General features: G+C 47.8%; 2 protein-coding genes across 3 annotated transcripts; one reads left to right on the top strand and one right to left on the bottom strand.

Moving 5' to 3' along the window:
• Window positions 1-3971: 3971 nt before the first annotated feature.
• LOC133229876 (vomeronasal type-1 receptor 4-like) lies at window positions 3972-4901 on the top strand. Its single transcript, XM_061386634.1, has one exon. The coding sequence runs from the start codon at window positions 3972-3974 to the stop codon at window positions 4899-4901; it is 930 nt and encodes a 309-aa protein (XP_061242618.1).
• Window positions 4902-6444: 1543 nt separating this feature from the next.
• LOC133230868 (zinc finger protein 664-like) lies at window positions 6445-15482 on the bottom strand. 2 transcript variants are annotated; one of them, XM_061388864.1, is made up of 4 exons: window positions 15403-15482; window positions 10950-11164; window positions 9471-9869; window positions 6445-8517 (listed from the first exon to the last, which is right to left on the bottom strand). In XM_061388864.1, exons 2-4 carry the CDS (start codon window positions 11058-11060, stop codon window positions 7816-7818), a joined length of 1212 nt encoding a protein of 403 aa, XP_061244848.1. In that variant the 5' UTR covers window positions 11061-11164; window positions 15403-15482; the 3' UTR covers window positions 6445-7815. The 2 variants fall into 2 exon arrangements, with proteins under 2 accessions (XP_061244848.1, XP_061244849.1); XM_061388865.1 differs by having other exon boundaries at window positions 10950-11140; window positions 15403-15476.
• Between the last annotated feature and the right edge of the window lie 653 nt (window positions 15483-16135).

Raw genomic sequence — 16135 nt, 5'->3', positions numbered from 1 at the left:
CCTGAAACAAACACAATGTAATTTCAATAAAAATTTTAAAAATAATAAAAGATACCATAATTTAAAATTTTAAAATGAAAATTAAGAAAGGCTGACTCCTAGAAACAGACAGCAGAATGTGATTGTCAGGGGCTGGACAATGGGGGAAATTGAGAGATCTTGGTCAAAGGACACAAACTGCCATTTCTAAAACGAATAATTTCTGGGACTCTAGTCAATAGCCTGGTTACTCTAGTTAATACTAATTAACAAGACTGCACTGTATACTTGAGAGTTACCGGGAGTGTCGATCTTGAATGTCCTACACACGCAGAGAGACACAGGCACACAGGTAATCATGTGAGATAGCTGAGACATTGCCTGTATTATGGTAGTCATTTTGCAATATCAGTTGACCAACAACACGAAGGTTAGGGGCTCTGATGCCCGCACAATTGAAAATCCAGTGAGCCCTCTGTATTTGTGGTCTTGGATCAGTGAATTCAGTCAACCGTGGATCGTGTAGAACTGCAGTACATAATTAGTGGGAAAAATGATCCATGTATAAGTGGATCCGCTCATTTGCAAACCCATGCAGTTCAGTGTATCAAATCACCACATTATACTCCTTAAACTTACACAGTGTTACATGTCAACTCTATTTCAACAAAACTGCACGAAAAGTAAACAATAAAAGCAGGAGGCATAATATATGTGGAATTTAGAAAGATGGTAACGATGACCCTACATACGAGACAGCAAAAGAGACACAGATGTAAAGAACAGACTTTTGGATTCTGTGGGAGAAGGCGAGGGTGGGATGATTTGAGAGAATAGCATTGAAACATGTATATTATCATATGTGAAACAGATTGCCAGTCCAGGTTCGATGCTTGAGGCAGGGTGCTCAGGGCTGGTGCACTGGGATGACCCAGAAGGATGGGACGGGGAGGGAGGTGGGAACGGGGTTTCAGGATGGGGAACACATGTACACCCATGGCTGATTCATGTCAATGTATGGCAAAACCACTACAATATTGTAAAGTAATTAGCCTCCAATTAAAATTAATTAATTAATTAAAAAAAAAAAAGCAGGAGGCATAAAAGGCTAAAGAGGGAAAGTGAACCGTGATTTCTGAGGAGCTGCTCTGAAGTCAGAGTTTAACAAGTCTTGGGGGAATTTCCATCAGCGAAGTGAAAACTGACTTTGATCACGTCTCTCGATTCTGAAGTTCATGATGTAGATCTATTGGGAAAATGTACATCCCCAGATGGTGCCTTTGCCTCCTCGTCAATAAATCTAATAAGTTTACCAGGAGAATCACTTTGCATCTGGGAGAGCAATTTGCTCCCCTCTGGGTGCATCAGGATGACCCCAGCAAACAAGGTGCTGGAGACAGCAGGTGATAAGGGGACCCCCTGGGAGGAGAAGCCCTGCTATCTGGTCTCCCATATACACTCTTTGTGGGTCAGACCCAGCCTGTCCAAGATGCTTCCGCCTTCTTGGGAAATCTGACTGCTTTCCTTAAGGATCTGAGACTCTCAGCCTCAAGAAAGGGACAGTGGTATGGAGACCTTTCCAGTATTCCCTTTCCCCATTCAAAACTTCCTTATGGAGTCTGCCATTTTTTTCAGACTTAACCTTCAGTTAATTTTCTGTTCAATAGAAGCGTATTTTATCTTCTTTCTTCTAATATAGCCCCCATTCTCTTTTCTATTGCTCTGCTTTCTTCCTTCTTTCATTTCTTTCACTCATTAGTATCACTTATTGCTCTCCAATACTGTTTCACTGTCCCTCTTTCTGTTTCCATTTAAAACCATATCACATTTTCTTTATTGTATTTGACTTTCAGTGTATTATTAGCAGCTATTTGAAAATTCCATATGGTCCATGTATCAGCTAATATCACCCTTTATTTACGTTTTCTTTTGTCTCTGTTCTCTACATTTGGGTTGTGCTTCATCACTCCGTCGTGTCCAACTCTGTGAGACCCCATGGACTGTAGCCCGCCAGACTCCTCTGTCCCTGGAATTCTCCAGGCAAGAATACTGGAGTGGGTTGCCATTTCCTTCCTTCAGGAGATCTTCCCAAACCCAGGGATCGAACACACATCTCCCGTGTCTCCTGCATTTGCAGACAGGTTCTTTACTGAACCAGGGGGGAAGCCCTTTCTCTACATTTAGTTGCTATAAATTTACATGTGATAAAATTTGCCTCTTTCACTTCATTCCTTTTCCAGCCATCAGTATGTCTCACCTTTGTTTTTCTATTTTAAGATTTTATTTTTAATAGATAATACCTTTTGTTATTGTATTTTTATGGATAATGTCATTTATCTCAAATTATTTTACATCATTTTCAATTAAAATGCTTTAATCACATGTAGACAAATATACATCATTGTTTCCTCTTAGAAGTTTTACATATTTCTAATCACACATTAACTCCTAGATTTAACAGATTTTATGCTATATTAATAACACTTTAAATTGCACTTAAAAACTGTTTTTATGTTGGCACATAGAAATCCAAAAAAAATTTTTTTACTGACTTTGCTTTCAGTAATCCTGAAAATCACTCTTAAATAGTCCAATAATTCAATAATAACCAATAATATTGGTTTCCTTCTTTAAATTTATATATTGTCAATGACAAAAAGTCTTCCTTCTTCACTTTCTTTCTTTACAGTAAAGGCCATGAAATCTGAAAAAATGAGGAATAGAAGGAGTGAGAGAAAATATTTTTACTTAGTGCCGATCTCAAATGTAAAGCTTTTCTTATGTAGCCTGAATTAGGAGTCTTGTCATTGTTGATGCTTTTGTCAGGGTAAGATTATTCCTTTCCATTGTTAATACCTAAATATTTCTATCATAAATATATGTTGAATATCTTAAATTTTATCATATGATCTTCTGCATATATTAAAGTGATCATCTACTTTTGTTCTTTTAGCCTACTAGTTTGGGTAATCATGCAGATGAAGTTTCAACTGTTCAGCTTATCTTTATGTTCAGATAAACCTTTGATTAAGTGCTTGCTGTTTTAATGCACTGTAAACATAATTTTACAGTTATTCTGTAACTTTTTTTGAAGTTTTTGCTTATGTAACAGAGTTGGCATTGTCTTTTTCATACTTTGTTATTTTTTTGCTTCCAAAGTTATGTTAAGCCCATAATATGATTGATGGAATATTCTGTTATTCTCCCCTTAGCAGTGGTTCATAGATGTTATTTATATCTGCTGTGTTTGGCACACTTCAACATCGAAACATTCTTCGGTATATCTTCTGGATGAATTTTTCCTACTGATCAGTGTTATCATGAGGAACTTTATATACTTATGTCTTTCTATTATGTCAATATATTTGGGGGGTAAGTTAAAGTCTTCTGGAATTTTGTCCCCCAGTCTCCTAAATTTCCAAATTTACTGGCATAGATAACGGTGTCGTTGTTGTTCCGTTGCTAAGTCACGTTGGACTCTTTGAGACCTCCTGGACTGCAGCACGCCAGGCTCCCCTGTCCTTCACCATCTCCCAGAGCTTGCTCAAACTCATGTCCACTGAGTCCGTGATGCCTTCCAACCATCTCTTCCTCTGTCACCCTCTTCTCCTTTGGCTTTCAATCTTTCTCAGCATCAGGGTCTTTTCCAGTGAGTTGGCTCGATGATTGTAATATCATGTTATTTTTCTAGTATTTGTCAACTTCTCCATCCTAGCAACATTTTTTAATTCTAATATTATTTGTGAATTCTCCATTTTTTAGACCTAATTCTATATCAGAGATTCTCAAGAATTCCTGGAATTGAGGGTCTGGAAGTGACACATCTTGGCCTGAAATACAGAAGAGTTAAACATTCCTACCCCTTACCTTGACACTGAACTGTCAATCCTTATATCCTTTCACAGCCTCCATTATGTATAACTTCACAATATAATTGATTTTATTTTAAACCTGGTTGACCCCACTATAGTGTATAAAACATCCATCTCATAATGTTTCCAAGTGAAGTGATCTGGGGACTTTTCTTCATATTTCAAATTAGTATTGGGTTCATGGGGAACTCATTGCTTTTCATGCTTTGTGTGTGTATCTTCTTAGATAAAAATCACCTGAAAAAACCCATAGATTTGATTTGTATACATCTGACCTCGGTCAATGCTTTGACCATCTTGTTCAAGTTGATACCAGACATTGTGTCATCCTTCGGAGTAAAACATTTTCTGGATGATGTTGGCTGTAAGGCCACTTTGTACATATATAGAGTTACCCGGGGTCTTTCCATCTGTACCACTGCTCTCCTGAGTGGGTACCAAGCCATCACTATCAGTACTATTCATTCGAGGTGGGCATGGCTTAGATCTAAACTCTCTACGTGCATTTACTCCTCTTTCCTTTTCTTCTGGATCACCAACATGCTCATCTATAGCTACATCATTGAAACTGTAGAAGCCAATCACAATGTCACGATTGTTGGTTTGGAGTATTCGACACTACACTGCCAAACGAGTCAGTTGAGACAGAATCATTCGGTTGCATTTGGAAGTGTCGTAATAATTCGAGATCTCCTCTTTGTGATCCTCATGATGTGGTCCAGTCTCTACACCGTGAATCTCCTCTACAAACACCGCCAAAGGGCCCAGCACATTCACAGCCCCAGCCTCTCTCCCCAGTCATCTCCTGAAATCAAAGCCACCCACACTATTCTTTTGCTGGTAAGTTGCTTCGTTTTCTTCCATTGCTCAAACAACTTCATTGTCTTCTATGTGTTTCATAAACCTGAGAAAGATTCAAGACTGAAGAGAATTACTGGGATATTTTCATCCTGCTACCCAACCGTCTGCCCTTTTGTGCTGCTGAAAAACAGTAAGATTACTTCCAAATTGACTTCTTCCCTCTCCAAGCTGAGAATCATCTTTTCTTGAAAGATATCCAATAGATGGTCTCATATCCACAACTTCCTGTGACAACCAAAGAGTCTCTATAATTTACAGAAGGAAAAAAAATGCTGTGTGGCTCTTGAACTCTGAAATGGGGCGAGTATGAATTGAGACAAGTTCTCCATTAAAAAATACATACAGACTGGAAATCTTATAATGAAAAAGAGCACATCAATATGAAATTAATAATTTCCATACTGACTACTTGTTTACAATGCTGCTGCCAAGTCACTTCAGTCGTGTCCGACTTTGTGTGACTCCAGAGCCGGCAGCCCACCCCCCCCACGTCCCTGGGATTCTCCAGGCAAGAACACTGGAGTGGGTTGCCATTTCCTTCTCCAATGCATGAAAGTGAAAACTGAAAGTGAAGTCGCTCAGTCGTGTCCGACTCTAGCGACCCCATGGACTGCAACCTACCAGGCTCCTCCGTCCATGGGATTTTCCAGGCAAGAGTACTGGAGTGGGGTGCCATCGCCTTCTCCGCTTGTTTACAATATTTTGAGTTAAAATGCATATTACAATGTGATTAAAACTAACTTTATCTGCTTAATTTTGCTCTATTGAAAATGTGGCTGCTACCTTGCTCAACCAACTCTGGGAACACAGTAAGTCGCCTACATACGAAACCTGCATGTTGTGAACTCTCATAGATGTGGGTGTTGTTTGTAATCATGTCCAATCACATAAGTTAGTTCACATAGCTAGAGTACATTGTCTCTTGCACACATTCTCTGTAAGTGGTTGTGTTTTGCGTCCTTTACTGGACAGTACTACGTAGAGTTCTGTGGTACAGTACCTTTAATTCAAGCCAGATCTACAAGAGGCTGACTTCACTGAACTCCCTGGTGTGCCACGAGGAGCTTACTAATGAAACTGATGAAGACCTGATGGAATCAGAAGCCCGGAGAAAGGACAACGAGAGACAAGAGGAAGAAGAACTCACTGAAGAACCAAAGAGATTCACGATGCAGGAAAGGGGAAGGGGATTTTCTTCATTCCAGGAGGCACTGTTTGTGTTTTGAAGCACGGGACCTGAACGGAGAATGGTACAGGGAGGTTGCGTCAGCCGTTCAGAATGCAATCCAGTACTGCCGTGTCATCTATGAGGAGAAAAAAAAAAGAGAGAGCTTCGAACCAGACATCACCAGATCGTTTCTTCATGGGAGTAGATAAAATTGAATCCAGCAAGGAACCAGAATCTGTGCCATCAACGTCAGGAGTGGGTGAATTTGTGGCTTGCCCTCTGTCTCCTATTGCTGATGACCCTTCAGCTCTGCCATCCCCCACCACGTCTCTCTCCTCCGGTTAGTGATTCTTCTGTCCTGTTCACTCGGTGCCAGCCCCTGTATGCCAGCTGCTGTACTGCACTACTGTACTTTTTGAGGTTCTCTAAGATTAAAAAAGTTTTCTGTATTTTTAGTGTCTGGTTTTTTATGTATTATTTGTGTGAAAAGTATTATAGATCTATTACGGCACAGTACTATACAGACAATTGCATCGTCGACTTAAAAAAAAAACAGTCACCAACTAAAAGTTGACAGTTATGTTTTATTCGGTGGGAATTCTTAGGACTTCAAGCCTGGGAGGCAGCATCTCAAATGACACTGAGAGAACTGCTCTGAGGAGGCAAGGGGACGACCCAGGTCATACAGAGGTTTTGCAACAAAGGGCAGGTAGTCAGAACATCAAATGATTATTGTTATTTAAGGAAAACCAGATATTCCAAGTGAAGGAATTCAGCGCTTTTTTATGCATGGGAAGACACAAGATGACCACATGACCTCATTACCACACTGATGTTTTAGTTATAAGGAAAGCCGAAACAGCCAAAGGGCCACCTAAGAGGCTACACCTGGGAGCAGCTGTGATTTGGTCAAAGTTATTACCATGTAAATTTACACCACATAATACCAGTGTGTTGGGTTTCAATGTGGGCACTTTCTGCCCTGGAATGAGATTTATAAACTTTCCTCTTGGCTTTGAAAGGGGAAAAAAAAAAAAAAAAAAGGCTCTGTTAAAGGTCCTCTGCAAAGTCCTTCTCAAGAATATTAAGTGGCTCACATGGGCATGTACAACAATTCTTCAAATGTCACAGCCACTGCCCAGCACTGCTCATGCCTTCAGGCCTTAGACTTGCACTGTCCAGGATGGCAGCAAGTAGACACTGGTGGCTATTTAAATGGAAATTGATTTAAATTCAGTGAGCTTAAATAGTCACTCATGTTTTGGTGATCTCTGAATAAGATCTGTACCTGAGTTAACAGAATCTTATGAGAATAAATTTCCTGGTTATTGGGAGTATGCTGGGGCTTCCCAGGTGGCTCAGTGGTAAAAACAAAAACAAAAACCCTGCCTGCCAGTGCAGGAGACACAGGTTCAATCTCTGGGTCGGGGAGATCCCCTGGAGAAGAAAATGGAAACCCACTCAGTATTCTTGCCTGGGAAACCCTATGGACAAAGGAGCCTGGCGGGCTACAGTCCAGGGGGTCGCAAAGAATCGGACAGGACTGAGCATGCACGCAGGTACATGGTGCCAGGAAGGCTAAGATGGTATCCATGGCAGGGAGCTGGGTGAAGGGTACATGGGAAAGCTCTGTGCTAATCTTTGCAACTTCTTGTGAGTCTAAAGGACTGCAAACTAAAAAGTTACACCCCTCCAAAAAAAATCACGTCCAAAAAAAAAAAAAAATTCACGTCTACAGGGGCACTAACCAGGTTTCAAACGCTCAAAGGAACCACAGGGGCCTGGTGCTAAGATACTGGACACCTAGATGCACAGTGTTTCTGCAGAGATGCTATTGGACGGCGCTGTCCGAAACCCGGCGTCCACTGGACCGGGTTCCCTCCCATTCCAGCTCTGGAGCCCTCGTTGGCCTCCTCGTGGCCCCACACCCCACCCTCACCCATCCGGGTGCACGCTCTGATGCTGCAGCAGGTTGCTGGGATGCGTGAAGCCCTTGCCACAGAGACCACACTTGTAGGGCGTGTCTCCCGTGTGCAGCCTCTCATGGACTGCGCGGTAGTTCAGGTCCTTGAAGTGCCTGGGGCAGAAGCGACAGGCGTGGGGGCGCACGGGGCTGTGCACCCGGCGATGCTGCAGGAGCAGCGAGGGCCTGGAGAAGGCTTTGCCGCAGGCGTCACAGGGGTAGGGCCGCTCGCCTGTGTGCGTGCGCCGGTGGATGGCAAGGTAGGACGATTGCTTGAAAGCCTTGCCGCATGTGGCGCACCGGTAGGGCCGCTCCCCAGAATGCACGCGGCGGTGAGAGGCCAGCGCGTTGGACTGCTTGAAGGCCTTGGCGCACAGCGGGCACACGAAAGGCCGATCGCCCGTGTGCACGCGCTCGTGCACCCGCAGGCTGTGACTGTGGGTGAAGCGCTTGCCGCACACCCCGCACGCGTGCGGCTTGTCCACGCAGTGCTGCCGCCGGTGGAGAAGCAGGGCCGGCCCTGCCGTGAAGGCCTTGCCGCAGTCCGGGCAGGGGAAGGGCCTCGAGGGAGCGTGCAGCGGCTCATGGCGATGGAGCTCATAGGGGGTCTTGAAGCGCTTCGGGCAGGACTGGCAGGGGAAGGGACGCTCGCCCGTGTGGATGCGGCGGTGCTCCTAGGGACGGGGAGAGCATAGGGAGTGAGGACACGCATCTCTGCATGACACTCCTCTCCAGACAGATTCACCCCTAGTCCTCCTAGGTCTCCGGGAAAGAGACTAGGTTAAAGTATACATTTGTTGTATACTTCACGCCCGACTCTTTGGCGACCCCATGGACTGTAGCCCGCACGCCCCTCTGTCCATGGGATTTCCCAGGCAAGCATACTGGAGCGGGTTGCCATTCCCTTCTCCAGGGGCTCTTTCTTCCCAACCCAATTGAACCCCTGCCTCCTGTTTGGCAGGTGAATTCTTTACCACTGAGCCATCAGGGAAGCCCATGAAGGTACACATACCAATTGTTTAAGCATTTTTTAAAACTACAAATCAAACTATCAAATAAAATAAGTTCTTCCTTCTCCTTAACAAATAGACCTTCACCATGATCTAGAAGCCTGGGTTCGAATTCACAATTTTTGGAATCCTCAGAATTGCACACTAGAACTCGGTGGCCCAGGTCAGCTGGCAGGGGCTTCTCAGGCCTCAGGGGATATTGCACCCACAGATGGACAGCCCTGCCCAGATGCCCAAGCCTCCCTGCCTCCCTTCCAGGCTAGAGGGTTATTCCTGCTAGAGGGGGGCAAAGTGCACCTGGGGATGGTGGATCTGGAGACAGCCCTGGAAGCAGCCTTAGGGCTCCTTGGGCAAAGAATTTCAGGCTCCCTGGTCTCAATGGACGTAAGTTTGAGCAAACTCCGGAAGATAGTGAAGGACGGGGAAGCCTGGTGTGCTGCACTCCATGGAGTCGCAGAGTCAGACGCGACTGAGCAGCTGAACAACATCTGGTTCAACGCCCTGCCCCGCCCCTTTCTACAGGCCCCGCCCATCTCTGGACACCTCACCCATCCCCGTTCAGCCCTACCCCTTTTCTGCAGGCCCCGCCTCCTTTGGCCCCGCCCCGCGGACCGCACCTGTAGGTTGCTGGCTCGCTTGAAGCGCTTGCCGCAGGCGTCGCAGCCGTGCGGCCGTTCGTCGCTGTGCACCAGCCGGTGACTCTTGCAGTCCGAGTGGCGTTTGAAGGCGGCCGCGCACAGACCACAGCGGAAGGGCCGCGCGGCCGTGTGCACCACCTCGTGGCTCAGCAGCTCCCACGCGCGCTTGAAGGCCTTCCCGCAGGCGGCGCAGCTGAATCGCCTGGGCCGTGCCAGCTCCTCCCAGCCCTCAGAGCCGGCGCCGAGCAAGCCTGGCCCCCTCTTCTCGGAGCGCTCCTCCACGGAACCGTCGGGCACCAGGCGCGCGGTCGAGTACGCCCCGTGCTCGTCGATGAGCTGCACCAGGGTCCCCGACTCCGCCTCGGCTCCTCCGGGCGCCTGGGAGAGGTGGAGAGAGGGCACAGTCCTAGGGTCATCCGCCCCCTCTCCCCCGATTCCACAGCTGCCTAGGCATGGCCGTGGCTTGAAACTGCAATTGTCTGATCTGCAAAATGGGCAGATAACGGGACCTCCCTCCTGGAGCGGCAGCGATGCGGATCAAATGGGTTATGATTGAAGTCCTGTCCCCTCACTCCACGCCTGGCCCTTCTAATGCCTTCATCTGAGGAAAAGGCAGCTTCTTTCCTTCCAAGTGCTCGGGGCAAAAACCTGCCACCTCTTTCTCACACACCTTCATCTAATCCCTTATTAAGCCTGTTGGCGCCAACATGAAAATACATCCAGAATCGGACCACATCTCATCACCTCCACAGACAGCACCCTCTTATGAGCCCAATCACCTCTTGCCCGTGCGGCGTGCTCAGTCGTGTCCGACTCTTTGTGACCCTATGGACCGTAGCCCGCCAGGCTTTTCTGTCCATGGGATTCTCCTGGCAAGAATACTGGAGTGGGTTGCCGTGCCCTCCTCCAAGGGATCTTCCCGACCCAGGGATCGAACTCGCGTCTCTTATGTCTTCTGCACTCGCAGGCGGGCTCTTTACCGCTGGTGCCACCTGGGAAGCCCCATCTCTTGCCCGGGTTACTGCAATTGTCTGCTCTCTCGATTCCCTGCCTCAAACCCCAATCCCCAGGTCTGTTCCCCACGCGGCCGCCAGAGGGCGCCTGTCAACACCTACGTGAGCTCACGTCGGTTCTCCGCTCAGTGCCCTGAAGAGTCCTCACCAAGACCCAGGAGGCCCTGCACCACCCGCCTGCGTTCCCCCTTGGACCTCCTCTCTCGCTGTCTCCCCTAGGCCCACCAGGCTCTGGCCACACCCAAAGCCTCCTCAAGGGAGTTGGTGCCTGGGACCCTTTTCCCCTCCCTCACCTTGATCGGGTCTTTGGTCTAACGTCACTTCTCCCCGAGACCTTTCCTTCTCATCAAGCCAGGAGGTGATAGACCTGGGGATCAAACTCATAGCTGCTTGAACCTCTATGCAGACTGAGACCCAGCCCCTGGGGTGGGGGGTGGGGTCTCACCTCTTCTTCTGGGTCCTCAGCATCCTCAGGGTGTGTCCTCAGGTGAGATGGATCAAACCCCAGACAGTCTGGGGGTTCTCCGGGATCCACTTCTCCATCTCCCGGCTTCATGAGGTGGAGTCTGTCCCTGATCAGCTCTTGGGCTCTGGATGCTGAAGGGAGTGTGAGGCAGGGCTGCTACAGGTCAACTCCTAGTGGTGAGGAGGCAAAGGGGGCTGAGGAAGAAAGAAGGGAGGGACAGGGAGGGTTTTCTCCACGCTGCTGGTGTTGAAAGGGAGAACTCCTCAGAGTTCTCATCTGCCCTGGGGGTGGCGGGGGTGGCAAGGAAGGCCTTTTCTCTCCAATACCCTCCTCGGAACAATGGCAGACATTCCCATGGCCTCCACCACCAACTACACACTGTACTCTCCCTCGCCACAGCCCTGAAACCGGTGTCCTCGCCCAGCCTAGCTCCCGGGCCTCCCTGCCTCCGGTCTCTCCTCTCCAGTCCATTTCGCACACGGCCCCAGGCAGGTCTTTCTACACCCAGAGCTGATCTTGCCTGTCTCCGGCTCACAACCCGCCCATGGCTCCGCAGTACCGTGGGACGGCGTCAGGCCCCTCAGCCTGGCCGTCTGGGCCCCTCTGATATGTCCCCCGCATCCTCTCCAGCATCACTCTCGATATGTTTGTCCGCGGACCTTACATTCCATAACTGGCAGACCCTCCTTCTGCAAGTAGGTCCTTGACTCTTCCGTCAATGGGGCGTTTGCACCTGTTGTTCACCCACATCTCAGAGCCTCTGTTCTCTGTCAGAATTCAACTCCTGCCTCAAAGCACAATTCAAACCTGTTACCTGCACATCCATTCACCCTGACCCTCCCCATTCATACACTCAGAGGTCACTCCCAAACATTGCTCAAATTTCTCCAAACAATGGTCTCTCCCAACCATTCATCCCCCTCATTCGGACACACAATGAATTCGCCCACCCCAACTCCCACCTTCGCACCCAATAAACTCGCCCACCCAGAGGCCCCGCCTGCTTTTTTTGACAAAGGTCTTCCAGGCCCCGCCCCCTTGACACAGTCTCCTGAAGGCCTCCCCGCTCCTCCTCCGTTTGGACCCCCTTTCCCCCCTCCCCCCATTTTTTCTTGACCTGGGAGACAAGGGTCTCGTCTGCTGAATGGTCCCTACTACCCCACCCCTCTGCTGGAAACTTGGTATATCCTGGAGTGGTGGAAGAGAACGAGAATCGGGCGAGACCATTACCCGAGCGGGGAGGGGTGCGAAATATAAAGGGAGTCCCTTCAACTAGGACTGAGCGGACCTCGGGCTCCCCCAGTGCCTTTCAGATTCGACCCGTATCTTCCCAAACTTCGTCGGCTCACCTTTCGGTTCAGGTATATTGCGGATTCACAGGAGTCTGCATCCACAATAGGAATGGAGGCAGCGGCCCATCCCCCACCCGAATGCGCATGCGCAATGCATTTCTGGTACAGTGGCTGGTTTTTATCTGGAGATTAACAAGGGGTTTTTCTCTCCCTCAGTAACTTCACTGCTGCTAAGTCACTTCAGTCGTGTCCGACTCTGTGCGACCCCATAGACGACAGCCCACCCGGCTCTGCCGTCCCTGGGATTCTTCAGGCAAGAACACTGGAGTGGGTTGCCATTTCCTTCTCCATTGCGTGAAAGTGAAGTCGCTCAGTCGCGTCCGACTCGTAGCGACCCCATGGACTGCAGCCTACCAGGCTCCTCCATCCATGGGATTTTCTAGGCAAGAGTACTGGAGTGGCTTGCCATTGCCTTCTCCGAGGAACTTCACTAATCTCCACTTAACATCAAACCACTGCTTCAGTCTCTAAAAAAGAAACGGGGAGGGCAGATATATAGTAATAACCAATTACTGATGTGCTTAACATCCGCTAAATAAAAGCACAGCATTCTCATTTTTCAGAACAGCCTTTGGGCATTACTATTAGCCCCATTTTCCACATGAAGAAACTGAGGCTCAGATAGAAGGAGCCTCAACAAATGCGTGACAGCCGTATTGGTGGCCTGCTGTGTATGACTCCATTCAGACATTCTTTGCTAAAATGAGAGCCATTGAAAGTGCAGGGGTGGAGGTTGAGCAGGGAACTACCCTCCTCTCTGCTGTTTGTCCTTAGGAAAGTCACTGAACCTCTATGATTTAATTTCCCCAGCTGGAAAGCCATCACGATAGCCACCTCCTTGAGTGTTTGGGGTGATCTTGTAGGTAAACCACCTGGCACAATGAGGGCTGATTAAATATCGGCATGGGGGCAGGCACAGGATTTTGATGAGGGAAGAAGGCCAACTGTGAAGAGAGGTCTGTACTATCTACACAGAGAAGAGTTACTGCTACCCTTTCTTTACTACAAAGAACACAGGCCCACAGTCTCAAATGGCCTTCTTCAGCAGACTGGGTTTCAAACCATATTTTTGGAACCCTAGGGTTCTTCCCGGGTTCATGAGACCAAGCTTGGGGGTGGAGCAAGGGGGCAGGATCCTGTGTATACCAACTCCTGCTTTAACTTCAGTGATAATTTTGATGATGACAGGCAGTCTTCCAAACACATTGCATGTATTATTCCTTAGTTATTCTTCAAACTTATCAGATGGATACTACTATTATTTCCATTTACAGATGAGGAGACTGAGGCACTGGGCATTTAATAATCCTGCAAATAGCAATGAGTTCCAGGGAACATCCCAAGTCCTCCTCTACCACCCCCATATTTGTGTGTCTTTTTGTTTGTTTGCTTTGTTCATACATTTTCTTTTAAAAGTTTTTTATTTTTACTTTTCAGTTGGAGCACACATTCATTTTCTAATGTAACACTTATGTCCCAATTCCTTAACACTTGAATTCCTGGTATCAGTTCCTCTTCTATGTCCCCCAACTCTACTATGACTCTAACACTCCTAATCTCCCCTGTAATACCACAGCTCTCAAATTCTGAATCGCCTCCATTCGTTTAATCAACAAAATTTATGGAGTGTCCCCTTTGTGCCAGGCACTCTTCTGGGCACTGGAATTTTTCATGGTAAATAGCACAAGACCTCCCCCTAGTGGGGAAGATGAGCAATTAAAAGATAAATGCTGCTGCTGCTGCTGCTAAGTCGCTTCAGTCGTGTCCGACTCTGTGCGACCCCAGAGACGGCAACAATATACTTTTTTAGATTCTGATAAAGCTTCTGTAAGAAATAATACAGGGAGATAGGATAGTTGCTGGTGGTAGGAAGAGGGTGGTGGGCTACTTTAAATAGGGCTGTCCAGGGCATCCTCTCCTGGGAGGCCTGAAAGGCAAAGAGTTGGATGAGCAATACAGGAAAGGGACTGGAAGGGGCAAACAATGAATTAAGCTGGTTCTGTTTTTGCAAAGGGATGGAGCCCGCTGTAGGTGAGGCAGGATGGCAAGTGATAAGAGATATGTCCGGACAGTTAGGAGTCAGGAAACTCCAGTTCCCTTTAACATCCCAGTTCACCCTGTATATCAGCACCGGCCAACAGAACTTTCTTTGATAATGGAAATGTTCTACATCATCAGTGTCCAAAACAGTATTTGCAATGGAGTGAGTGTGGCTGAAGAACTGAATTTTTAATTATATTTCACTTTAAGTTAGCCACATGCGGGTACCTGCTACAATATTGGACAACATAGCTGTACAGTGTGAGCCGCTCAGTCATGTCGAACTCTTGTGATCCCATGGACTGTCGCCTGCCAGGTTCCTCTGTCCATGGAATTCTCCAGGCAAGAATACTGGAGTGGGTAGCCATTCTCTTCTCCAGGGGATCTTCCCGACCCGAGAAGGGGATCCAACCCGGGTCTCCTGCACTGCAGGCAGATTCTTCACCGTTTGAGCCACCAGTGAAGCCCATACAACTTCTGATTACACCTCAACATCAAACTCTTCCTGTAACTCCCCCCCCCCATCCCAAACATTCCAATGCTCCCTACAAGCCTCCACTCGTCTCTATAAGAATCCTGTAACAACCGCACAAACAACCCTATTCTCGTTCCGATCTTTTTACATAAGAATTCGTTAAAACAGTCCCACTCCCCTAGTATCTCATAACGCCCCCAATTTCACACCCGATTCCCCATCACACCCTCCGTTCCTCCGAGCATCTCAGTTAGTTCCTCGGGCTGTTATTCTATTTTCTCCCATGACAACCCTTAAATCCCTTCATCTCAGCCCCATCTTCGTCTGCCCCAGGGTTGCCATGGCAACGCCAGTCTCTGATCTCTCTCTACCCGCAGTCCCCCGTAGCAACCCTCCGCGCACCTAGCCAGGCTCATTACTATGGAAACCGGAGCAGTCTCCTCCACCCACCTCACGGTGAGATGTTCTGAGACCCAGACCCTTTAGACCCGAGAGAGCCAGAAGAAACTAGGGGGCCCCACAATGCTCAGCGAGCAAAGGGTTCCCCCCCCGCCCCCAACCTCACCCATTCTTCTGCTTCCATCCGACCCTGCGCCCGGAACCGCTCTAGTAAAACTCCGGGCGGCAGATTCTACTGCGCAGGCGCCCACGCTTAGCGGTCGGAGCTGGAGGCGCTCAGCTTGCCGGGAGTTGTAGTTTTCTGGCTGCTGCAGCGGAGACACCGGTGGCCAATGGGTGAGCCGGATAAAAACAGTTACTGAAGCTGAGAATCGTCTGGCAGGCTCCAATGTCACCATAGCAACAATGAGGCATGATGAAGCACTAGCCCTGCAAGCCAGGCTGCCATTTTTATTCTTTCATCTTTCTTGTTCAGTGCTCACTTTGCGCTGGACACTGTTCTAAGCACTGGAGATACAGTGGGAAACAAAATAGAGCTTATACTTTGACGGGGAAAGATGGACTATTAATAACAAGGAGGAACACATTGTTAGAGCAAATCGATAGAGCAAACGGTATATTAATAGGTAATTGAAATGCTTTGGGAGAAGAGGGAATGCAGATTATGTGAGAACATCCGTACACACCCTAATTCATCTATTTCACAAAGCCCTGTGAGAGAGGTACCGCTGTCCCCAATCAGTAACAAACAGAGATTAAGCTACAGAAACAGAGATTAAGCAACAGAAGGGCACATGGCAAGGAGTGGAGCAGGGATGTTAACCAAGACCAGTGCTGACCTGGTAGAGATGTATGGCACAATTTCAGGCAGTGATAGCGCCTGTGAAAAATAGAGCAGA

Source organism: Bos javanicus, chromosome 18 (genome assembly GCF_032452875.1).
Source record: "Bos javanicus breed banteng chromosome 18, ARS-OSU_banteng_1.0, whole genome shotgun sequence".
Classification (NCBI taxonomy): domain Eukaryota; kingdom Metazoa; phylum Chordata; class Mammalia; order Artiodactyla; family Bovidae; genus Bos; species Bos javanicus.
The sequence above is the reverse complement of the archived record's forward strand: the minus strand, read 5'-3'. Positions and strand labels throughout refer to the sequence as shown.

Excerpts from the sequence above, each read along its gene's own strand:
- LOC133230868 (XM_061388864.1), bottom strand. The coding sequence starts at position 11,060 with ATGAAGCCGGGAGATGGAGAAGTGGATCCCGGAGAACCCCCAGACTGT. Across the intron at positions 9,870-10,949 it reads CTGAGGACCCAGAAGAAGAG|GCGCCCGGAGGAGCCGAGGC; the intron begins GTGAGACCCCAC and ends CACCTCTCCCAG. Across the intron at positions 8,518-9,470 it reads AGCGAGCCAGCAACCTACAG|GAGCACCGCCGCATCCACAC; the intron begins GTGCGGTCCGCG and ends CCCCGTCCCTAG.
- LOC133229876 (XM_061386634.1), top strand. The coding sequence starts at position 3,972 with ATGTTTCCAAGTGAAGTGATCTGGGGACTTTTCTTCATATTTCAAATT.